This window comes from Hippocampus guttulatus, chromosome 7, assembly GCF_054856545.1.
Source record: "Hippocampus guttulatus isolate MCC_2025c chromosome 7, RoL_Hgut_1.0, whole genome shotgun sequence".
NCBI lineage: Eukaryota > Metazoa > Chordata > Actinopteri > Syngnathiformes > Syngnathidae > Hippocampus > Hippocampus guttulatus.
This window is the reverse complement of record NC_141267.1, coordinates 20528856-20555332: the sequence shown is the minus strand read 5'-3', so window position 1 is coordinate 20555332 and position 26477 is coordinate 20528856. Positions and strand designations below refer to the sequence as shown.

The 26477-nt window shown below is 43.9% G+C and overlaps 1 protein-coding gene across 1 annotated transcript in view; it reads right to left on the bottom strand.

The window, feature by feature from the left end:
• glis1b (GLIS family zinc finger 1b) overlaps nt 1–26477 on the bottom strand; it is a 75513-nt gene that overhangs the window by 29850 nt on the left and 19186 nt on the right. Inside the window, exons 2-3 of the mRNA XM_086115119.1 lie at nt 17132–17324; nt 14753–16316 (exon numbers count right to left, since the gene is read on the bottom strand). Coding sequence (XP_085971245.1) covers nt 14753–16316; nt 17132–17324 — 1757 coding nt within the window. The remainder of the gene's footprint in view (nt 1–14752; nt 16317–17131; nt 17325–26477) is intronic.

Genomic DNA, 26477 nt, shown 5'->3' with positions numbered 1-26477 from the left:
CGCTACTCAGCGGATGACGTACGAAAGATCTCCAAGTTTATGTTGTATGATTAATTATTAGCATTTTGTGTTTGGCCATCATATTATTTCATGTTAAGAGTACCTATATTATACTCTGTCGTTTAATAATTGCTTAGGCGTGTTTTTATGTTGATGGCTTCTGATTGGCTGTTGAAGTAAGGAAAAGCATGAAGTGGTTAAGTTGCCGAGAGGAGTGCGTTTTCGATCGTACCGCGGTGCAGACGTTTGGGGAAAAAAAGTTGCGTTCAAACGGAGTCCGTCTCTCCTTTCGCCGTTTCTTAAAGTCGAGCCATCCATTCATAAACAACGAACCCCTCAACTTACACATCTGTGATGAGTGATTTTGCGTGCATCAGGTCTGAAAAATCCCTCGCATGGAATTAAATACGTAGGCAACAGTCTTAAGTTTTTTTTTCTGTGCCCGCAACATTTTTTTAAAAGGTTGAGTCATCTGCCACAAAACACGACAATACTACAAAAAACGAAACTTTGGCATCAAAAATGTCAAATCAATCAATGAGGCTTTTTCACATCCGCCAATATACACCCATGAGTGAGTGTGCGGCTCTTCGTTTCACCAAACCCCATCAATCTTTTTGTCCCGTGACAGTTGGCGTCGCCTCCCGAAGCAACCGTATCCACGTTTAACGGCCTCATTAGAGTGGAACACAATGCTTCGCGCTGCCACATTAGCGAGCGACCAGCCATTAATTATGCACCCCTTCACGAAATTCAAACCCCCGCCATGAAAACGACAGACCGGGGGCCCCTTAGGGCAATGAAATCGCTCAACACGATCCGATGTTCCCGGGCAGCGGGCGCGTGATCCCGTTTGAGCGACGCCGTTCTTCCAACACCCGCACTTTATCGATCTGTTCGGCATCTTTCATTCACACGTGCGTCCTCTGGTCTTTTTCTTGCTTTCTTGTCCTTCCGCAGCCCAATTCGCCGCACGCTGGCGGACGCCGACGCTATACTTAAACAGATCTACTTTATGACTCTTTTGTGAGCCGAGACAGCCCCTAATCCGATTTTAGCGCCCTCAGGATGCGGCATGAGTGACGACACGAAGTCCACGATGAAAATACAGGGTTTTATTCCTGGCACCCCGTGAGAACGAGTCCCATGAATATGAAACACACAAGTAGCATTACATCCATCCATCCATTTTCCGAACCGCTTGATCCTCACTAGGGTCGCGGGGGGTGCTGGAGCCTATCCCAGCCGTCTTCGGGCAGTAGGCGGGGACACCCTGAACCAGTTGCCAGCCAATCGCAGGGCACACAGAGACGAACAACCATTCACGCCCACACTCACACCTAGGGACAATTTAGAGCGTCCAATCAGCCTGCCATGCATGTTTTTGGAATGTGGGAGGAAACCGGAGCACCCGGAGAAAACCCACGCAGGCCCGGGGAGAACATGCAAACTCCACACAGGGAGGCCGGAGCTGGAATTGAACCCGGTACCTCTGCACTGTGAAGCCGACGTGCTAACCACTGGACTACCGGGCCGCCAGTAGCATTACAAACCAAACAAAAAACAAAACCATGAACACAATTGATTTTAACATGAAACACCCATAAGGGGCTAACCTTCGCTGATATCCTGCCCGTCGTCGTCTTGCCTCATACGGCCGGCCGGCTCTTGGCACTATGGTCTTCGTCCGAACGAAAATGGCTACGCAGAGCCTACAAATGTGTCTTTTAACGTGCGCCAGTAAATGTGGGTCGGGTGGACCGACTAGGGTCAGGTGGACCTTCATCTGCGATAATTTGTTCCAGCCAACAATCGCCACTAGATGGCGTCTGAACAGCAACGATCAAACTGCTTCAAGGGAAATATAGGCAGTAACATTATTCAATGTGATGACTGGCTAGTTTTCTTGATGATGGATCTTCACCAACGAGCCTACCACACCGTTCTGCACTCAAGCTATTTTCTTTCCTACACGCTTTTTTTTTTTTTGATATGTACACGACAATGGTTTTTGTGACGGTATATGTATTTTTTTTTAATGATGAACATTAACATTAGCTACAACTGTTGAAAGGTTGTTCAGTTTTTCCACTTTGCCCAATTGTTGAACCAGTCGCTCAAACATGTCAGAGGACAGCATTTCATTTTGCGGCGGCTGGCGGTGGACACGTTGGCTTCTCCGGGCATCACCACAACTCTGGAAAGATGCCACTGCTTTGACATTAAACCCTGACATTAACCATCAGTGCTCCCAGAACAAAAAAATGTTTTTAAAAAGCCAAACAGTAAAACCACAGCATGTATACACATACTCCAAAGTACATTTCCAGAAGCCTTTTTGTTTTCGCTCATCATGGAAGTGTTTGGAAAGGATTTGGATACTTGTCATGACCATTTGCTTCGAGCTGCGATTCGAATCGTTTGGGATTTTGATATGATAGTAGTTTTTTATTTTGCTCTGACTTATGACAGTTATTTTATTTTGTTTTTAGAGCAAGTTTGTCTTTTTTTTGTTTTATATTTTGAAAACGCTTCCCTTTGGTTTAGTTTTTTTTTTCAGTTTTAGTATTAGTTTTTTAAATTATTATTTAATATATATATATTTGGAGTACACATTACAAAAAGAAAAAGGAGTCACTAAGTATTGTGTAATTAATCCATAAACTACAATTCTCAAACAACTGTTTGATCTTCTTTTACCCGATACGGACGTACGGCAATACTGAAATAAATAAACCCCAAAAGCTGATTTATGATATTAATTGACAAAAACAAAACGATAATGAAGGACATTTTCAATATAATTCCAGTTTGTTAGTTTTATAAACACATCATGTAGTTTCGGAGAGTTTTCTCTTTTTTTTTTTTTTTTTATTATTATACATGCATATATACACCAGTAATCAAAATTCCTTTTTTGAAATAGATTTTTCATCGCAATTTTTTTTAAAATCTAAGTTTTATTTATTTTGTCAGTATTCATAAACTATAATAACCTGGACTGCTCCAAATTGAAAGTGCGTACCCTAAACAGATGGGCAATGTTAAATTCTGAAAGAAAAAAAAAATCATACGTTTTCAGTTTGCGCGTGGGCGGCGGAGGGCAGTCAAGTTTTGCTGACCTGCCATAAAACGTCCAACTCTAATACAGTAAGTCAGCTCCACCAAGTCAGATCTTGAGCAGAATCGTACACATGCAATTACGTCCTACTTGAAACTCCAATTACCTTCAAACTCCGGATATTTGCTCGGAGGGCTTGTTCATCACCGCCTGCAGCTTTAATCGCTGGGGGAAATGTCAACACTTTTGCAAACCAGATGTTTGACTTTTGAGCTTCCAGTGCATTTGGAAGACAAAAATGAATCGTAGGGCTGAAATCACCTTGTTTGTGTATTGCGGAAATGACAAGTAGCTGATGCAGTCAGTTTGACCATTTCGGGTCATCTTCCAAAAACAAATCTTGTCTCGGATTATGCAAATTAGAACTGTACATACGAGACACTTTGGCCAAGAAGAAAAAAAAAATCTCCAGTTTCCATCATTCTGTGTGCACCGAAAAAAAAAAAGTATGTTAAAAGTGAAAATCTTGACTTTTCATCACACGCTCAAAGTGGAACTTCACGTTGAGCCTCCGGGACTTTTGCGAGATAAAACAAACAAACAAATAAACAAACAAAAAAGCTGGCATTCGCATTGTTCACGTTGTGCAGAAACATGGAAATAAATAGAAAGCCGTTGTCCAGACAAGGGATGGAGGAACTGACCCCGCCGTACAGAAGCTCACGCCTATAATAACACACAGTGGCCTTGTCTTACGCGACAACAAATAAAGATTGCAGAAGCTGGACGTCGTGCCAAGCCAAATGCTTCCACGCCAGAAGCTTTACAATATTCAGACAGCAAACACGCCACTAAAATGAAACGACGGGGCAGCGTGGTATTTGTGAGCCAACGGGAGCCCAATCGCACTTAAGCAAGTGCGCCTTGGAGGCACTCCAGGTCTCAAAAGCGACAGCCCGGAAGAAACGCGGTGCAACTGGGATGCCGCAATAATACCCCTTTTTTCGGTTTGGACGCTATGTCCTCGGTGTGCCAAGCGTGTGTACTTTTCACAGAGGCTGGTGAAAGTAATTGCACTCTGTGAAGTACAAGCCATTCGACTAAGGTCGCTTTTTAAGCAAGTACAGAGTGAAACGTACAAAAAAAAGCGAAAAGTCAACAACCTTGTTTGATCGATACATCAATTCACGTTCCCTGTGCGAACGATCGCTCTGGCTAGCAAAACGTTTTCCCATCGCTTTGCTAACGTTGCGAAATGACTAACAAAAAAAGAAATGCGACATTTGCTAACATCACAGGAACAAGATACATTTTCCTTATCCACTGTCGTAATGACATCATTAAAAAAAAAAAAAAAGGTAAATATTTGAGCATCATGACAGATTAGACAGAATATAAAATGAGTTTCACAACTACTGTACATGACTGAGCAAGTAAAAATTTGTCGTCTTTTACAGAGGATAAAGAATATATACCTCTGTGTTTTGTCACTTTGTCTGTCTACATTTGCCAAAGCACCATTTGTGTTCACATATCCGCTGGTGCTTAAAATGTTAGAACTCGCAGCCGCATAGATGCCATTTGCTGCTTGTTGCAAAGTCAATCCTTTTTGCGTAGAAAAATAAAAATATATTAAGCCTAATAATGGCTTGCATCTCGAAAAACTGCTAAATCGCCATTGTAACCGAAACATCTACTAAGGGACAGCAATGTGCACTTTGGATCTCCTGACCACTGACTTCACCCAAAAACTTTCCACAAGTTCATCGGGGAAACACGGCCAAACACGGCAAATCAAAAGGCTCACAATAATCATTTCAGTGTATGATTCGCTCCGAAATTTAATTATCTCGTAACCCGCTCAAATTTGTTTGAAAGCGAAAAACGCATCTCGTTCCCATCGGATCTACCATCTCGCCGATGGCAACGATCGATCCCGGGGTTCCGCAGTTCATCAGCCCCCGTTTCATATTCATGAATGATTTCCCCCTCCACTTTATTTATTAATTTTTGTCCCCCCATACACAAAATACGAGTCAGAGGCCAGTGCGCGTAATTTCGCAGTTACTTTGACGGGAATTTATAATGATCGTACACCCCCCCCCACCCCCAATAGCATCTTTATTTCATGGCTTTTCTTCCAGTCATGACCTGGCAAAGTTCATTGATTGGCGTTGCAGCGGATGAACGCTGACGGCAACACTGGGGATGGAAACGAGAGCTAAGAGGTGTCACAGTGTGACTAAGGGCGATGAAATGAACAGCTGAAGACAGAATCAAGAATACAGTACAGATGTGGGGTTTTTTTTTTTTTTTTTTTTACTTTTGACCTAATAACAGAATCCTGGCCAAACAGTTTCGATGTTAAACCAAGTCCAAAGTGGAACAAATGTGACTAAACATAAAACATGTTGTTTTGAAAGCGCAGAGAAAGCGAGAGCGCTCGCAGGTGATTGCGTCAGCCTCCACGCAGGGGATCTCGCTCTTAAAATGGGGAAATAGGAAATATAAATCACGGCTTTGTGTATTGCACCCTTTAAATGGCCCGCTGGTAAAAAAAAAAAAAATTGGTTCTTCTCTTCAAATGTACTAAAATGTTATTAAGAGTTGTATAGAGCCTATATGAGTCGTTCAACTCCATTACATTAATTTTCCACGCTGAAATGTAATCGTTTCCTTTTTTTTCTCTCTCGATAAAAATTACGCTGTGAGGAATGACATGCTTTGTTGATCCAAACCGCGTCTATATTTTTCATCATCATTTTTTTTCAAAAGACAAACTGGCGTTACGTGTCAAAAGAGTTCAATCAAATTCTGCGCAGAAAAGATAGTCAAAGGGAAAAGAGTAGACATTTTTTTTTGAGGGACTTGAATTAAGTATAGAATTTTGAAAAGAAGGGGGGGTTACAGTTTATTTTACTAGTAAACCATAATCACTGTTTGTGCGAATTATGTCAAACTGTGGACAAAAAAATAAAGTCAATGATTGAAAAAATACATTTTTGTTGCTTAAATTAAGTAGTATTTTGTACCTAAAAATGTACAGTAAATAGTTGCCAAAAACATGTTTTACATCATTTACAGCTTTTTTTTGTATTTTAAATCATTTAAAATAACAGAAAATTTACTACATTTTTCAAAAAAATTATACGGAATTTTCTACAAAAAAGCTACCGTATATAGGGAAAAAAAACACAATAAAGTGATTTGAATTTAGGAAACTGTTCAATAAAATAGTGCAGTACTGTTGGTAGTTGGAAAAATGCATTTTTTTGGAGATATTTACATAAACTGTGTAAATTGGGTTCAAGTCATTATCCCAAACGTTTTTTTTCTTTGTATTTTTGTTTTCCTACTATTTTTAAGACTTTTTCACAAATGGAACTTTTGGTCCAATTTCCTACAAAAATCCTCAATTTTGGACAATGCTGGGAAGCAATCAAGTACAAATACTTTGTTACTGTATTTAAGCAGTTAGATTTTTCAGGTGTGTGTACTTTACTTGATTATCACTACCTTGAAAATGAATATCAAATGAGAGTACTGTACTTTGTCCTCATCTGATTCGGCATGTTGCCTTTGGACTGAATTTGCCCATATTTGGAATTTATTTTTCAAATTCTTTCTGCCGGGTCTGTAAAAACCATTCAAGTCGAGTGTTCAACATCCGGCCTAATGCTTGAAAAATGTTGTAAAAGCCGCATTCAGTGCTTGCCTAATGACTCGTCAGAGATAATGCCCGATGAGTCGCCCTCATATTCTTTCAGATGACATCACACGAGGACGAAAATGCACAAGTGTTGATTTAAGCTTTCACGTCTTCTCTTATACATTGAAATTAACCTCGGCATTTGAACCGTAACAACCCGCGTGTGCGTAATTTTAACTTGACACTTTAAACACACGTTTTTGCTACGTAAGGGCAGCCATTCGACCCGGGTGTTTATTTTGTGCAGAAGCGACTTGTCACATGGAGCCTGTCAGCTGTATGACAAAGATGGGAACTCACAGCCAGCAACTATGCAACTAAAATACTTCAAAACGCGATGAGTGAATGAAAAGCCCCAGTTTGGTTGCATTGGCACCGGATAATGACAATGAAGTCCTTCTTTTCTATCCTCCAAGAATGTCTTCGCTTTGACTGTGACTCCTATTCACACGAGTACAGACCAACAATGACAAGCTAGCATGCTAATCTTACTGTACATGGTTTGGAAAGTTTGCTGTGATGATAACAGCACTAGTTTGTAAAATATTTTGTGTCCATTGTTAAACTTTTAAAAAGTAAGGCTTGGTATGTTCATTCGTCATGAATTGACATGAAGATAATGGGAGCTCCCGGCTCCTATTCACGCTCGTGCTGATGCTAACACCAAGCTAACAGACTAATCTTTAAAAGTAGGAAAAGTTAGCTCATTAGTTTATCAAAAGTTTAGACTAGACCATAGTAACATAAAATTTTGGTGTCGATTATTGAACTTTTGAAAATCAAAGCCCTGTCTGTCTATTTGTCAAGAATTGACGTTTAGCTAATGTTAACTAATTTCTCTCGAAAGTCTATTATCTTCATTTTATAATGTTTCTCTTAGCTTCACTACTTCCAGTACATGTAAAATTAATTATTATTATTTTTATTCATTTGACTAATATATAGCTTATTGTTGCCAAAAAAAAGCAAAAAATAGAAACACATTTCCACACAATCCATTACGGCATACAATCTAACGGCCAACAAGAGCGTTTCAAAACAAGTCTTAAAAGGGGTCCTTCTGCCGTCCCCTTGTTGCGACATCAACCGAGACCCCCCAAAAACGCACACACGCCTTGATATCTCCAATGTATTAGTAAACCGATCTGGCTCAGTAGAGAGGTTAAACTGATTACACTTTTGGACAGAACGCAATTATGACACAATCTCAGCGCAATGTATAAGAGGTCCGAGAGCAGGGATGGCGGCTCTTCGGGTTTCAGACACGAGGCAGTGATTAAATGTCGAGGAAATAGGCAAACTCCAAATATTGCATTCCACGCAAATGTAATTAGGGCGTACAGCGCGCAGAAAATCCGCCGTGCTTTGATACCCGCTTATAAGGTTGAAAGCAAAGTAGCTGCAGTGGTTTGACCTTTTGGATCTTAAATTGGAGAATTGCACAATATTTAAGAATGTTATACACATGCACAAGTGCGCGCGCGCACACACACACACACACACACACACACACACACCAATGTCTGGTCAGCGCCCGTGTGTTATAATAAAGTTTAGAAAATAAAATAAAAATAGTGTCAGACCCACCAGTTGCTGTGTGCACCTTGTAAGCTGTGCGCATGCAGCAAGTGTTTTTTGGGGTGGCGGAGGGGAGGCTGCGTGCGGCGGTGGGGCCTGTTCTTGGAAGGATGCAAAGTGTTGGATGACATGACTGCAAAAAGATTGACTGGGAAACTTTTTCGCCCTGACATGAACTTGGCTCCGGTCCTCTCAATGAGGAAAAACAAGCAAGATCCCTCCATCCAGCGCTCGTGTTTTTGTTTGCCAAAACATCAGTCGTGCGCGCACACCGCCAGCGGTTTCATCACATTAATGTCGCACATACACAGCGTTGCCTTTTAGCATGACGACCGAGCGGATCGGAGGAGGGAGGAAACAACAAGGAGGAGGAGTGAGGACAAAATTATGTTTGTTTGTGCAAATAAATGACAAACTACGCAGCTACCTGTTGAAATAATTTGTCAAGCGCATGTCTGGCCAAGATCATTCCGGCATTGTTGGAAAGGTGGTCGGCACATGACCTTCACGTGGAGAAGTATTTGACGTCCGCCTGCGCCAAGTACACAGACTTGATTAGGTGCTTTTTGGGTACGTGGGCCAATTGAACAAACGTAAACGTGAAGTTTACGCTTCGAGGCCTTTCCGCAAAACGGGAATCTGGATGATTGTTTTCAGCAGATAATCAAAAAGAACTCACAGAGTGGAAAGTACACAATTCAGATTAAACACCAGTATATAAACACACGCACGCACACGCAAACACACACATTATGTTGTATGGGAACAAACCTTTTAAAACATCACTAGTGGGGTCACATTTTTTATAACTGTTCCGAAAACTTTTTTTTTTTAAATTGTAATATGGGGACCAAGCCAATTCGTAACAATGCCATTTGCTGAACCGGGGTTGTAATTATCTCAGGGCGCTCGCCGTTTCATCTCACCACCCGGAATTAAATGCTCACAAAAGACCAGCTCAAAACCAGCACACTGCATGACAGGTCCGTCAGTTTCTGCCTTGTCGCCTGCAGTGCGGTTGGCCAAAAACTGACGTGCAAAACAAACACTATATTTAAGCACCAAAATGTTCAACTGGACCCTGTGACCTCACCTAAATTTGCTCACTTAAATCATTTTTTGAAATAAAGTGTATTTCATGCAATTTTCAGTTAAAATAGGAAAAAAGCATGCTTACTCAAAGTTTCAAAATGATTACACCCACATTTCGCACCACAGTTTTACTGTCCAAGAATATGTCGTTGATATATTGTATGAGCGATTGTATCTGAAATATACCATCTGAATATCGTAAAGCTGTGAGTCATCAGCATCGTTCTGGAAATTTATGTCATGTTTGCGTATGACTTGAGAAAGCGGAAGCACTGAATAACAGTGGGCTGAGAATTGACCCTTGGGGGATCCCACGTGCGATGTTCTTTCTACTGGATGCAAAATGGCCAACTGGAGAATATAAAGTTGACAGCATTGCTTTGAATAATATGTCACATTAAAATGTAACTATTTTTGGCTAGAGTGATTTGTTGATTAACACTGATCATTCAAAAGGAGTGTCACACAGCTGTAAAACGGAATGATTATGGGATGAGAGCAACAACCTACTGGATTACATTTGGGGAAACCACTATTTGAACGCGGAACATTTTTTCCCTCAAGCGCCCCCCCCCCCCCCCCAAAAAAAAAACATTGTCAAACGAGGCATTCAAACTGAACCGGAGCCCAAACTGTCCGAGTAAAATATTATCATTGCGTCCCATCGTCTGTCATCCTGCAACTTTGTTTTACAAAATACCAAGCTGAAGTAATTGCAAAAACAGCCGCTTAACTGATCTTGTTTCCATGCCCCAAAACCGCCAAACAAATCCATCACCGCATACCACAGTGTTCCCTAATAACAGTTAAAGCGCACGATTTCGTCTCGGCAAATCAGCTACAAGGCAAATACAGTGCACACGTTGTAAGTAAAATCCATCTTGCGCGTCTATTTCACATCGTGCGGTTTAAGAATTTTTTTTTTTTTTTTTTTAGCTCTGAGGGTTAGCTTCAGAGAGCCGAAGAACAATATCAAAGTCTCAGACATCGTCAGGGCTACTCTTGCTGGATCTATTTTTAATATTTATGCAGACATGACGGGGGGAGTGGGGAGAAAAAAATGCAATAACGTAAAAACAACAAGTGAATTAGGCATGAAACACAACAGGATATTGCGGAGAGATTAAGTTGTTTCCTTCTTGCCAGCGTGTCCCTTGTTGCACCGCGTAACAGCCCACGGCGCGTCTTTAATTGGAGCCCCAACGTGAGTTGCACAAGCTTTCTTGACTGTGGTGTCGTTGGGAGAGCGTTTCGGAGGAGTTCAACCCAAAATTAGGCTTTCATTTGGACAAAACGCATATTTCCAAGATGGTTTTGGTGAATTTACGAGTGAAAGTTAGGAGGAAGGTGGGCGGGGGGGTGACGACAAAACCCTTAACCCTAATGGACTTATTTTTATGACCCAAAAAACAAAACTTTCTTAACGTTTTACAGTGTATATAGTAGAATATCAGAAACATTTTCTTAAAGAAAAAAAATTTAACTGTAACTTATATTTAATTGTTATTTACTATTTTATGGTGGATTTAGTAGATGATCAAACACAAAGTACGCTTATTTAAATATTATTAAAAGATTCCCATTACTTTTTGTCAGTTTACTTATAAAAAAATAGAGAGAGAAAATGTTACTGTTGAACTTTAACCTCATTATTTTTAAAAGGAAGACAGTCGCAATCAAACCAAAAAGAAATAACAAATTAAAAATCCACATCTTGAGATGTTTTTTTTTTGTTGTTGTGAGTTTATCATTTAAATATCTCAACTGTATTAATTTTATGGCAAAAGAAATCCTTTGACAGTTTTACAGTGCGCAGGACAACAAACAAACAAAAAAGCACTTCAATTAGAAAATAAATATATAAAAATACATTCTTTTAGTCAGTTTACTTGTAAAGAAATACAGAAGAAATGACCTCTTAAACACAACCGTCTTATTAATTTTATGGCAAAAATAGGCTAGCAATAAAAATTATTTCTTGAGAGTGGTATCATATATTCAGTTGGACAGCGGCAAAAATAAAAATCCTGACATACGTAGAAAACTTACATATATTGAAATATTTTGTTCATTTACGAATAAAAGTGAGGGGGAGGGAAAAATCCTCAAACTCTCCTATTAATTTTACGGGAAGATTGTGCCAAGAAACTCCTTCTTGGTCTTCCGTTGTGAATTCAGTAGGATATCAAACACAAAATACGTTTTTGTCTTTTTTTTTTTACGACTACCATTCACTTTTGACGTTGACGATGTGCAAACAAACTGGAATTTGAAGATTTAAAAGATAAACAGAATTTGATGATTTAGACCGATAACACAAACTGATGTTACCAAAAAAATAAAAAATAAAAATAACACCATGTCTGCCAAAAAACTGGCCAACAAGGCCTGAAGATTATAAACGATCACAAAACGCAGCGCAGCAGCATGTCACGTACGGCCGATTGCAACATTGTGAGAGAATTACACTGTCATCGGATGTCACGAGTCACAAACTTTATGGATTGAGCCTTGCTTTTTTTTTGTTTGTTTTCCCTCCCTCCAAATGGCATCTCTTAAAATATTAGTCGTCGACAAACGTTGACAGGCTCAAGCGGAGGCCGGGCATGAATTTGTGCCCCACAATAATGACGACTTCTCCTGCCAAGACGCAAGCATGCCGCGAGACAGCAATTTAAGAGCTGCCAGAGAAGAGAGAGAGAGAGAGAGATAAACAGTATAGTTTGAATACTCTATGTTGAAAGGGAAGCAGGGAGTGTGTATCGGGAGAGGGGGGTGGGGGGGGGGTCGTGTTATGTTTGGACGTGTGCAGACGTACGCTTCACGAGTGTGCAATGGAATCTGCTGCTGGAAAGATAATAAAGGAGATCAGTGCCCCCCCCCCCCCCCCCGCCTTCCGTAAAGAGAATGTCTGATCTATTTCCGCTCTAACAATTGCTCACATTCTTGAATGTCTTTGCCCATTTTATGACCAAGAGCAAAAAAGACAAAATGTAGACATTTTCAGCAGGGGCGGCCCGGTGGGCCAGTGGTTAGCGCGTTGACCTCACAGTGCAGAGGTACCGGGTTTGATTTCAGCTCCGGCCTCTCTGTGTGAAGTTTGTATATTCTCCCCGGGCCTGTGTGGTTTTTTTCCGGGTACTTCGGTTTCCTCCCACATTCCAAAAACATGCTTGGCAGGCTGATTGAACACACTAAATTCTCCCTAGGTGTGAGTGTGAGCGCGGATGGTTGTTCGTCTGCGTGTGCCCTGCGATTGGCTGGCAACCAGTTCAGGGTGTCCCCCGCCTACTGCGCGAAGACAGCTGGGATAGGCTCCAGCAAGCAGACAATATACACGCAAACAATATATCGCCATTTTGAACGAATGTTAGCTTTTGGTGGATCTTCACATGATTGACTTTTTGATAAATCTACGGTGGTACCTCTACTTACAAAGACATTTCTGAACTCGCAAATTTTGTAAGTAGAGACACGTTTTCCATGTAAATGCCCTAATCCGTTCCAAGACCCCCCCAAAATTCAGACATCAATGTTTCCGAAAGCATAAAAATGCATCAAAATATGTTAACAAACACATGTTACAATTAGATTATTGCGCAATAAATGAGAGTTGAGCATAATATTAAAAACAAAGAACAGTGTAAAGAATAAAAAGGATGGTCATTTAACTTTTAACTGTGCCCTCATCGTTTTTTGCTGTTTTCTCTCAGAAGTGGTTTTTGCCTGGCATTTTTTTCAAGAACTGATCCAAGGACAGTCCTTCGAAAATGTCCAAAGCAAACATCGGCATAGTGAGCTGTCGTCGGACTGCTGAACACTTTTTCTGGGTGATTCACATTTACGTAAAACACCTCATGGGCGAATGACGAGGACGCCACATCGACACGTATCTATCTCATCTACACACATAGACACATGCGGTAGAGTGCCTCTTAGCCAATGGGATGCGAGTAGCAGCCCATACTGTATTTTTCCCTTTCGTATCTTGAAATTTCTTTCGGAACAAGCGGCAATATTTTCCTGTGGAGACGTTTAATTAATTTGAAAATTTCGTATGAAGAAACGTTTGTAAGTAGAGGTACCACTGTATTTCAAAATTCGAAACTAGGCTTTCATATCACTTGCTGTTTGACGATGACGGAGTGGACATGCTAAGCTGGACTCGGGGGGTGATGAGCGTGAAGCCAGCTCGGCTCAGGCAAACGGTATCAACTCGCCCGTCTTGTGTCTCGCTACTCCAGACGACCAACTTTCTGGTGCTGTTTGGCTTGGACACGAGGCCAATTCACTTAATACTTGCGGGGCGGCTCAACGCGTAAAGCCCCCTATTTAAAAGGATCAAGTGCAGGCATTGTTTGGTTATGTTCACCATATGTGTTGGCTTTTCAGGATCCGAATCCCTTCTCCCAAAACGCCGGTGCTTGTGAAAATAAACATGGCTTTGCCCTACACAAATTGTGGACTAATTGTGTATTTGGACTAAATCATTCTTCAAGTCGGACTGCTTTTTCCATTTGCTAAGGGGCGCGGGGGAGTGACAGCTTGACGTTGATCAGTGTGTTGACTTGTGGAATTGGAGCTTTACCTGTAACGCATACGACCACAAAGTAGTGCTACGCGAGCGGCGGCTCACTTCTCGGCGTGGAAAAATAACATGTTCTCTTCACGTGTTCCACTAGACATACACAGGAATTGTAATGATAACTATTGTAAAGGGAAGCCTACATTTGCCTTTCAATTTCAGACTTTGTGATGGATGTGCTTGTTGATTTGAGCATTTCCCGGAACACGCCAGACCGTAAAGTATATAGAAAATGAGATTTCAAAATCATGAAAAAAAAAAAATTACAGCTTCCTATGGCTGCAGTACAGCACACCATGTCATCAGCACTCTTTTCCGCACAGCAACAACGAGGCGCTCTCAAGCGACCGCGCCAGCGTAACGCCTGTGTCCACACACTCTCACGTCGGAGGTAAAACAATGCGTCAAACATATTATTTTAAAGAAAATACTTGACTTGATTTTCCCTTATGTTGTGGTCAAGGAGTGACTCGGTGTGTCACTGGGCCCCGTTTTTTACCCCCCCAAAAAATCTGGAAAACTGAAATTGGGACAGCGGTTTAACGCTGAAGCACCACAATTCAGGAGCACATAGTTCTCAGCGATCATTCCTTTATCGCAGCTATTGTGGGTGGCTCAGGAATGTTCCCCCCCGTGATAAGCGGGCAGGTTCACCGGACCGTTTTATTTATGTATTTATTTTATTTTGCGGCACACATTCAGTGTTTCCGTGTGGACGGAGACTCACCATACACTTGTTGGGTTTCTCCCCAGAGTGAACCCTCATGTGGATGAGCAGCTTGTAGCGGGCGTTGAAGGGTTTGTAGCGGCGGATGCATCCGGCCCAGAAGCAGGTGAAGTCCTCGCCTTTGCGCTGGTCAATGTGGACCTTTTCGATGTGCCTCACCAGCTCCTCCTGTTGCTCGTAGGCGGCGCTGCAGTCAATCCAGCGACACGACTGCTTATCGACCGGCGTGAGCCCGACTTCCTCGGTCTCCATGCCCGCTTGGGACCCGGCGGGGCCGCCGGACGACGACTTGAGTCCCAGCGACGATCCTGGTGCCTGTTGGTGGGTGTGGCTATTCAGAAGGCCACCGCCCGCATATTGGTGCAGGTGGTACGGCGGTGGCATGGCGGCGCGAGGGTGCTCCTGGAGGTGGCGGACGTGCCCATTGCGCCCGCTTAAGTGATGGTGGTAGCGGTGCTGCAAAAGTTCATCGTCGCTGGGGGTGAAGTCATCTAAGGGCTCCTGCTTGAGGGTGGCCCCCGATCTTTGGCTCATGTCCAGCAGAGCCCCCGCTACGGCCCCTGATCTTTGGCTCCTATCCAGGACGGCCCCGGTTTCAGGCCCCGATCTTTGGCTCCTGTCCATCAGAGCCCCGGCTTCCGGCGCCGCTTGCAGCGTCCCCGACATTAGCATGAATAACCCCGAGCCATCCGATGAGCCTCCCCCGCCCCCTCCTGCATTCCCCAGGTGGGTCCCTCCGGCCCCGCGGCCCAGCTGCATGGAGCCCTGCTCCTCGCACTGTCCCTGGCCTTGCTCCGGCTCCAATGAAGACACCGACGAAGAGGATGAGGAGCAGGAAGAGGGCAGGGACAGCAGGCGGGTGGCAGGTGAGTTTGATAGCTGACAGCTCTGCTGCAGCGAGCTGCGCTGGGGGCTCTGGTGCTGCGTGGATTTGCGGGGGGCTTCCCGAGAGCACGGGATATTCGGCGGGGACGTTGACGACGAAGAGGAGGAGGAGGACGAGGGAGAGGAGAATCTGCCGCTGCTCGTGTGGCCGGGCGAGAGGTTCGCGCGGAAGCCGTTGACGCAAGCCACCATGGACATCTGCGAGGGGGCGCAGATGATGGCGGTGATGTTGATCTCCTCGGAAGCGGTCCCGGTCGCAGACGGAGAATCCGCGACGGTGGACTGCGAGGGCGGCGAAAGGCGACGTCTTTTCAGAGCGCCGGTGCCGAGCTGACGCGCCGAATGACGGGAGCTCGGTGGGGACAAAGCCGACGGGGAGGAGCCGTCTTCATTATTAAAGGGTTGCGCCGCATCCGCTGATGCGGCGTTGCCCGCGACGCACGTGCCATCGCTGCCGTTGCCGCCACCGTGCGCCATCTCGTCCCTCGACGTCCTCAAAACGATGCCGGACCTCGAGTCGTGAAAGCCAGTTTGGATCGCGGGCACCATGCTTGAAACGGTGTAGCCCATCGCATCCTCTTCCTTGATGGAATACGGTAGAGCCGACGGAGCCCCGTTGGCACTGCCGCAGCTCAGGCCAGGCGAGGCCCCGGCCAGGGTCCTCTGAAAAGTCGATGACCTACATTGAGGGGGACCAAAAAAAAAAGAGACATCACAAAGACAGGAACATGAGCTCCATCATCTTAGCAACCGTTGACAGACGCAGACTCATTCACTGAAAGTCAAACGAAAGCGAGTTTTCTGATATCTGCACTTTTTCGACTTTTTTTTTTTTTTTTTGTCAAAACAGGCTGGTTACTTTTTTCAATTCTTCTCGACGGGTGAAACTAAATCAAGTAACAGGAGACTATAAACCGGCGTTTATTCCTAAGATTAGAAAGGCCGACCGCAGTTGAGACTGAGAGGCCACTGGCTTGAGGGACCGCCTGACATCCTTTGATGGCACAAAAAAAAAAAAGGGGGGTTAAACCCAAGCCCAACACTGGGGGATAAATATGGAGTCACCTGTTTCTGGTGGCCCTAATTGCGGCCTCGGAAAGGGTTTGTCCATTACAATGCTGCTTATTATGGTGGGAATCTTTGCCTCGCTGAATGGGGGGGACGACCCTGCTCGGATTTCCCGGTGCTTTGCTGTGATCCCCGACATAATAATTCCTGTCAGTTGGCTCATTATGGATTTTGTGCAGAGCCCCTGAGTGATGTGAGAAGATCTTTTCCTTCTCACGATGAAGGAATCGTCTTTGCCCCCCCCCCGCCCCGCCCCACCCTCACCCACCAACCCACTCAAAGAAAAACAGAGCCACAGAAATATTATCGAGGGTTGCGCGGAGGCACGATTTGCCGTTTAGCTGAACAGACACGTAAAATGTTGAGCGCGCTGCTGTCTCACGAGCTATCTGTTTATAAAAAGTAGAAGCGGCGGCGGCGGTTTACCTGGCGTCCTGGTGAGGGCTGTCCTGCAGAAGAAGATCAGGCGCAGGACTGTCACACTGGAGGCTCTGCGGGTAAAGTCCCCCAGGGTGACCCCCCAAGGGCAGCGGCAAACTCTGCCCACATGGCATCAAGGTGCCCTGGGTGGCCCCCAGCTCAGCGTCGGCGTTCTTTGCTAAGCTGTAGCCGCCGTGACCTGGAAGCAGAGCGGCGGCGACATTACGCCAATGAATGCACCAAAAAAAACAGAAAAGGGTCATGTTATAGATTGGAACTGGCGGTTGTTGAACTTTGACACACTTGTAATGAATTCACTAAATTGGCCCTAGGTGTGAGTGTGAGCACAGACGGTTGTTTGTCTCTGTGTGCCCTGTGATTGGCTGGCAACCGGTTCAGGGTGTCCCCCGCCTACTGCCCGAAGACGGCCGAGATTGGCTCCAGCACCCCCCGCGACCCTTGTGAGGATACAGCGGATCGGAGAATGGATGGATGGATGGGTGGGTGGATCTCTTTGGTATTTCTACTCGGCCGGACAAAATGGTTCTTCTGTGTGCCTTTTATGTTGGACTTTTTCTGTTTTGTTTTTTTTGGGGCAACAAGTTAAGGCCCGCAGACCCGCATTTTGAGAGCCTCGGCTCACGATTCGCTAATGGCTCTTTGTTTCTACCCGCCCATGACCCAATGTTTGCAAAAGTGTTGAACATGTGACGGACAGGTGATGAAGCAAGTTGAAAAGCAGATCGCCGTCAACAGCTGTCGGAACGAACGATGCGACTGGAAATCGAAGCCATTCGGTATGCCCTGAAGAAGAAATCCGGGAACCGCAGACTTCCGATGTTGTCTTGAATGTAAATGATGCAACGCCACTGCTGATATATCGGGGGGCCATTTGGCGAAAAAAAAAAAAATGACACGCAGGGTAATGTCAATGAGAAATCATCTCTAATATTAGTGTTGGTGCAACTGAAGCAAACTCAAATTACATGTGTCCGGAAAACCAATTCAGCCAAGCGCAACGTAATAAGTCATTTTGTATAAATAATGCCATCCGTGAGCTCGCGCGCACTTGTCAGGTAAATCATTTGCTTTTTTGTTTTTTCTTTTGCTCAATTGACTGTTCACTGAATGATTGATGGCGGGATTTTTCCAAACCCTACAATAATTAATAACTTTTATACGTTTATCCCATCTGCAAATAATCAGATGGTGCGGGACACCAATGGGACAGTGTTGGTTACCCGCCCGGTGAATCTGCTTCTTTTTTTTTTTCTTCCCACTCTTAACACATTTCGATCCCCCTTTATCGAGATGTATCATCATCTCAGTCAAGCGTGAGGATTTGATACGCTTTGCGGGCACATCCGCAATACCACACGATTAACGAGAAGGCGCGCAGTGGTGGTGCGAACATAACTGGGAGGGAAGAAAACGCGATGAGGAAATGTTGACAGAAAGGCAGCCAATATCCCCACGCCGCCACTTTGAACGCCAGCCGCACGTGTCGCCACAGACTCCGTGAGCGACTCATGTTGTCACTGGGGCTAACTAGCACACGCGGGCTAGTTAGCCTCTCAAAATTACATCTGGGAAAAAAAAAAACATTAGCAAAGGAATTACAGTAATCCCTCGTTTATCGCGGTTAATGGGAACCAAAACCACCCACGAAAATCCGCAAAGTAGCGACCAATTAACATACACAGGTAAAAAAAAAAGGTTTAAGTTGTTTTTTTTTAAGTCTGCAAAAAAGTCCGCGAGAAGCTGCAAAACATCAGCGAGTCACATCGAGCAACATATACAGAACTGTACTCCATGTATATGATTCTTTTTTTTTTTTAATGAATATGTTTGAAAAAATCCACGATGCACTGAATCCGCGATAAACGAACTGCAAAATAGCGAGGGATCACTATAGCGACTTTTGGGACACCCTGTATTTGTTTGATTTATTTTTTTTTTTTGAAAGAAAGTTAGTGTCGATGGGAAGTGAATGATTACTTCTGAATTAAAACATGGCATGGCAAAAAAATAAAAAATAAAAAATTCAAAGGAAGAGTTAAAAAGTGGAGCATAAACGGACGGGTTCACCACTAACCACCGTACTGCGCTTCTTAGCAATCTAGTAATCACCATAGGGATCGGCACCAAAAACTCCACCTTGGCCCGTTCCCAACCATACCACAAAGCTTTGTAAAAATAAATCGCACAATACTTTCTGTGTAATCCAAACAAATGGACAAACATGCGGTGATGAAAACATCACCTCCTCGGTGGAAGTGATAACAGATGGAGAGGTAGAGTAAATGTTGAAGAGAAAAAAAAAGTAGGACGTTTGGAAAATCCGATTTTTTTTTTTTTTTTTTTTTTTACAGGGGTTGACAAGAGGAGGAAAAAAAAAAGAAAATAAGAGGACTTTGTGAGCCACGAGTCACGCTTGGCAACAAAAACAGGCCTTGGTACGCTGCGAGCCCGCGGCGGACGATGGAGCTCTGGCGGTGACGTGGGTCGCGGCGTCAACGCAAACGAGCGCAGAAAAAGGAAACGCAAGAAACACAAACAGTGCGCGGTCGCCAAGGGGATGCTGCGAGCAATCCTGCTTTCACTCAAAGCTGACGGTCTGTTTTCCAGCACGCCCATATTTTCTCGGGATTAAAACCCACCGAATGCGCTCGTCCCGTCTGTGTTAGTCATCACAAAATGTCATCAAATCAACCCCATCGGCAGTCGAGGGAACGCAACGATTGCAGTTCAATGCTCTTTCAACCGGTAGTATTTCGTGCGTCTCCAATCAGTTTTAACGTCAGAAGTTCACATCACAAGTTGGAAGAATATGAATGACAAAACCAACAGAACACACAAATGCAAAATGAAAGCACTCACAAGGAGCAATAGTCATCTCATAACCTGACAAGAGATGACACACAAACAAAATCCTCGTCACGAGAGAAGCTAAATGCATCCTCGTGCGGATCGAGAGTCGAACAGTTTTCCTCTGACCAAACAATCAGAGGATGGAAAAGTTGTGATGTCATCATCTGAGGTGAATTCGAAAATGGTCGCAATCACAGCCCCGCTGCTTATGGAGTTGAAGTTGCACCGGCCGGCACGACGGATTCTGAAGTCCCGGGGCAGATTAGACTGACGTGGCAACACAGAGGGGCTGAAATGTGATTGGACAAAAAATAAATAAAAATATCCGCATACACTGACTGGAAGCAGTGTGCAGAAATGCAACGAAATGAGGAGACTCGACCTTTGGGAATAATTGAAAATAATTCAGTGGAGTGGTTTGATATTATTTACGCACAGTCAACTTGAGTAAACCGAAAACATACAATCTACAGTGCCAATGGAAAAATTGTATTATTTATTTATTTTTTGAATGGGGGGGGGGGGAGCAAATGCATGTAGTTGAAAATCTCATCATATCATCTTTTGATGTTATTTTACGTCAGATGCAGGCCGACTCAATGGTGGCCTCGATGAGCGCGATGTTGATTTATTTTCTCTCATTTTTCCTCTGCGTCGTGTAGTAAAAAGTCACGTTGTGACGACGTGAAGCATGTTTTGTGATGAAGGTCCCGATGGCCACCCGCTGTGCGACGGTGGGTGATTTACAGCCTCGCTTAACGGAATCGGTTCTGCTTCAGAAATCCTGCGGCTCAAACATATGCGTGGACCCAGAAGTAATTTTGGACTGAATGAGCCATGGAAATTGAACGTTGGGTATTTAAGATGAGCGTCGCACGCTCGCCTTCGGTCAGGAGGCCGAAGTCAAACGGAGCATCGAGGGACGGCGGCGCGAAATAGCCGTCGCGGAGGAAGCGTTGTGGCTTCGGTTGACTCTGTCAAGCTCGACTGACTTGAAGACTTCGATAATTTGAGCGGAACAGTAGCGTGGGGGCTTCTGTTCAATGTGCATTGGGCTGCTCCTGCTGGCATGCGCGCCTTGGCCACATGGGGTCAGTATAATACCGACATACGGTTATGCAGGACTGTACACGGAGACGGTCGCCGGCTCCTTAATAAGGCAGAAATATGACTTGCTCTTCGCAGAGGATAATGAATAGATGCATGTTATGTATGCCTATGCTTGTTATCCGATTCCCAGCAAGAACTTTAGATAATTGTTGCGTAAAGGAACCTACACCACAAAAAGGGTGGTATTCAATAGCCCGTCGGTGGTGTTTTGCATTATTTGTTAGCATTAAGCTAAAGAAACTTTATTCAAGCAAAGTTGAGTCGTTTTAAACTTGTTATTTTCGTTGTTTTATGTTCAGTTTGAAAATAAACATCGACTGGGAGTGGCAATAAACAGCTTGAAGCCTCTTTTTGGAAGATTTGCTACACAAACCGCCGCTTGCTGTGAAGCGACTCGACTTGAGTTCCCTACCGCCTTCTCTCAAGACGCCATTGCAGTAGAGGAGAAACTCAACAAATTACACGTTCGGTGGTTCGTCCGGGCGTGAACAAGGACCACAGAAGAAGACCCGTGCGTGTTTCTTACGAGAAAAATTAGCAACAACGGCACAAAGGGGATGGAAATTGTCGACAGACATTGGAGGAAAAACAGAGGCAGGACACTGTCCAGAGACACCTGGTGCAAATTCAGCACACATGTGTTGGCCCATCTACCCAAACAGCCACTGATGTCAGCATTACTAACAAAGAAAAAAAAAAGAAAAAGAAAGAAGGCCTCTATTGTTTTCGACCTCTCGCGCCTCCCCTCCCCCCTACCCACTGCCACACTTCAACGTACAACAAAACTCTCAAAAGAACGGAGGCGAGAAACAGCCGCTGCTGATAACAGCAAAGTCTAATAATATCCTCTGCTACGTCTTAAGTGGCATCTTCCGTTCCTTAAATGTCCTCACGTGTTGCTCGCCCTGCCGCTTCGCCTGCGTAATTGGCACGCGGGGAGCAGAAGTTGGAAGAGGAAAGCAAAGGGTGGTTCATCCAAGCAGGCCACACCCCTTAAAGGCGCACATCCAGTGCGTGCAAATCTTTGAACCCGACCAATACGCTCGGGTCACTTGAGAAGCAGTTTCCAGGCGTGTATGATTGCTTTTGACAATCCTGCTACCATAAGCCTGCTCTGATGTCACCAATTTGTCATCGGCGACTTCCTTTTTTTTGGGGGGGGGTCCAAATCCTTTGGGAAGGCAAGCCCAACGCAGCTGTAAAAGCACAAGGCTGAAAACTACAGAAGGGAAGAAATGAATGAGCGTGACACGTTTTAAAACGCCGTCCGGGCGTCTGTGATATGCTCGCTTGAAAAGATGTTACTCAAGTAACTGCACGATTTCTCATTGGGACGAGTAGCGTTACTAGCGCACCGCAGTAGATTGCTGGCAAGCTTTGTTTGTGTGCCGGGAGGCCAAGAGTGACACTAGCAGTGGGGGGGCGGGGGGGGGGGGCGTTATTACTAAGACACGGTCATTCCACTAGTGTGCCTTCGTTGTACTAGTACGACTGAATTGTCAACATAGCGATAAAAAAAAAAAAAAAAAACACTAGGACAATTTGGGCATATACTCGGACAACAATGTTACAAGTGAGGTCAAACTGCGCACTAGTTGACATTGGCACACTACTAAGTGTTACTAGGGGTGACCCGGTGAATGAGTGGTTCACGCGTCGACCTCACAGTGCAGCGGTTGTGGGTTCGATTCCGGCTCCGGCCTTCCTGTGTGGAATTTGCATGTTCTCCCCGTGCCTATGTGGATCGTGGGGCGTGCTGGAGCCTATCCCAGCTGTCTTCGGGCAGTAGGCGGGGGACACCCTGAACCGGTTGCCAGCCAATTGCAGGGCACGCAGAGACGAACAACCATCCGCGCTCACAATCAATCCAAGGGACAATTTTTGAGTGTTCAATCAGCCTCTCACACATGTTTTTGGAATGTGGGAGGAAATCAGAGTACCCGGAGAAAACCCACGCAGGCACGGGGACAACATGCAAACTCCACACAAGAAGGCCGGAGCTGGAATCCAACCTCTGCACTGTGAGGTCGATGCGCTCACCACTCGCCCATCAAGATAGTCTACTCCTAATAGTCCCATCATGAGAGCAACATCCGAGTTCCTCTACTAGGGTGCTAAATTGTCCGACGAGTAAGAACGGAGCGTACCAATATGTGAACCTTAAGATGGATATCAAGGATAAAGCATTGACTGCATTTGAAATCCATCAGAAGGTCCAGGTACTCGTGCCCAAGAATAACTTTGGCGTACTAGTCGGACAACGAGATGCGAAACAAATCCCGTTCCGTAAGTCGCTGTCTCCTGCAACTTTCTGCCGCGTCAGAATTCCACGCACAGACGACAGCAGCGCTCCGTCCAATCGACATAATGCCTGGACGCTATTATGGCCTGTGATTGCTGGTAATCTGTTTCTCTTTTTTTTCTTTTTTTTTGAAAGCTTACCGCGACGCTTCATTTTCTATAATTCCCGTCGCTTCCTTTTAAGTCACCAAAGAATCGTGTTAAGTGGCCGGAGTGAGAACGCTTGTGTTGGCGTTTAAAGCGTCCGAGTATTTGGAGACGTACGGTTGAAATGAAAAGCAGATGTGCTGATGGATAGGTGCTTTTGAGGATAGGAAAAGTGTGTGTGTGGGGGGGGGGTGAGGGGGGGGGGATCACAAGTGGACCCCCCCCCCTCTTTTTTGAGGAAAGGGGATGTCACGGGTTTGATGCAAACATCTGTACCTGAAGTGCAACAAGCTGCCAAAACCGCAAGACGAATGCCTCTGTAAATCCAACGCGACACCTCAAACGTTCCCACTTTGGCTCCACAAATCACAACATTCAGCACGTAAGCGGCTCATAATAACCGTCGGCGTCATAATTGATATCACAGATACTGCTCCGGCGCAAAATTCCATTCAAACGCTTCACAACATTCAGGATGTGAGCGGTACTCTGTTTTTTTTTTCTTTTCAGATTTCAAAAAAGGGAGAACGATGTTACACCTTTCGCTTTTTTTTTTGCAACTTCCTCCATCACGCGCGAGTCCCACAAAAATGGCACTTTCTGTTTTTGTATTTCTTTGCAGTCTGCTTGTCTCTCATTCAGAGGCTACAAATGTGCGACAGCGCCAGAGAGAGAGGGTCACTTGTCCGCTACAGATGTTGCGTATTAAGGTCCAAAGCCCTTCCCGGCTTTTTCTGAATTTCATAACTCGTGTCTGTATTTGTGTCTGCGGCAAAATAAAAAGGCCCGGAACTTATTTGTTGGCTTTGTCATGGATGTATGATTGAAAAAGCTCGGGGGCACAAGTAAATGAAAAATAACAACGTCTAGAGAGAGGGCGAGAGTGCTTCTTTCAAGCAGGTGCCGAGTGAGGGGAAGGGAGGCAAAAAACTCAATTAAATGATTACACGTGCATATAAATGTTTTTTTTTTGTTAGGTTTTTTTTGCAGCAGGATTACTGGCAACAGCAGACATGAGAACTTCCATGGGGATAAAATTCAATTTGTTGTTTTTAGCCGCTCTCAAGCAGGCATCTTAAATTGCTCGATTTTTCCCATGGTCGCTTGACCAAAAAAAAAAAAAAAAGATTGCAAATAATATGAAAGATCAAACTTCTTAAATCATCCAGCAGCAAATAGAATAATTGTTCAACATACAGCCAAAAACATGTAACAATACAGTGGTACCTTCCAAATGCGAGTCGTCAACCGGACGTTTTTTTTGTTGTTGTTGTTTGTTTTGTTTTTTTGCTTTGAGAGCAAAAAAAAATGATGTAAAGTGCTGTCCGGATGTAAAGTGCTGTCTGGCAGCAGTGAACTCAACTCAACTGATAATAAGCAGCAGTTTGGAAGATAGTGAGCTGTCAAACTAAATATAAATATAACAAATAGAATTACGCAATGTGTATTTAAAACAGCCACAAATCAATTTAGCTTCATGCTACCACCGAATGGGAAATGCCATAGCTGGACTAACAAACACAACAAAAGCGCCAAAAAATTAGACCTACGCTGAGCTAGTCTAAAGTCACCTCTACTTTGTCAATGCATAATCACCTTTACAGGTGAACTTCATTTGACTCTGCAATTACAATTTTAGTAATTGATACAATTGTCTTCATCACACTGTTTGCATTTTGAAAACATGAAATCTACCAACTGGTCAACAGTACCTTGCCATCAAATAGTAAGTGCCTGCTGAGCTTCAAGTGTCACAGCGAAACACAGATTTACTCGCTATATTTATCAATTTTGCTACCCGCCCGAGTCACTACATTTCAAAAAAAGCTACTTGCAAATTCAATTAGAGAAAGACAGAAAATTATTAACAGACTCCAGCCCATGTCGTTACTCACTAAGCCACGCCTCCAAAAGTTACATGTTAAAAAAAATTTTTATTTACCTACATTCTCAGTTGTTTTTGTTTTTAGGTGATACATTTAATTTTTTTTTAATTTCTTTTGATTTTTTTGGGGGGGGGTGTCTGGAATGAATTAATGGCATTTCAATTCAGTTCTATGGGGAGATGTATTTGAAATCGTAACTCTAAGCACCACATCAGTAACATAAGCACTTGAAAACATTTTTTGCAGCCGTATAGGGGCTTTACTGCACTCGCACAAAAAAAAAAAAGCAGCAATAAAAACAAGATGATTATTACCGTAATCACAAAAATCGAGATTATTTTACAATATGCACAGCCCGCAAACCACATGAAAGGTCACCATTCGGACAATTACTATCAAAACAAGGATTTTGTCCAGAAACCAAGACGTTGCCAAGATTAATCAGAAAAGCATCACAAAGCGGTTTGTCATCAGCCAAACCACATCCCATAAGTGGACAGAAAAGAGACTCTGAGTGGTGGCAGAATGCGAGGCGGTCAGAAACGCACACCTTTTATCGTTACTTTTGGTACATTTGTCAGCAAAAAGTGCTAGGGTAGGAAGAAAAGTGATTGACTACTGTTAACTTGAACGATTACATGAATGTTTTGTGTTTCTGCTTGCGCTGCCGGATAGTCTCCAAACGATTAAGATTTTTTTTAAAAATCTAAATTGGTCCAGCAGAATCTCCAATCAGCTTTTCCCAATTGACACGCCATTAATCCATTCAAAAAATTTAATCCACTTTTTAATAAGGACAATAACACTTTACCACAATACCCCCCAGAAGAAAAACATAGGGGGAATGCATGAATCCACAGGTGCCCAACAGTACAAACATGGACGCAGTAAGTCACACTAATTGTAGTCAGTCTTTGCGGAGGATAAAGAAGATACGCCTATGACTATTGTTATTTGATAAGTGAGTTGAGTTGCCACCATACTTATACTACTGATATTTGCTCGCGGAGCTATGGCTCATATCTTGAAAAACTTGT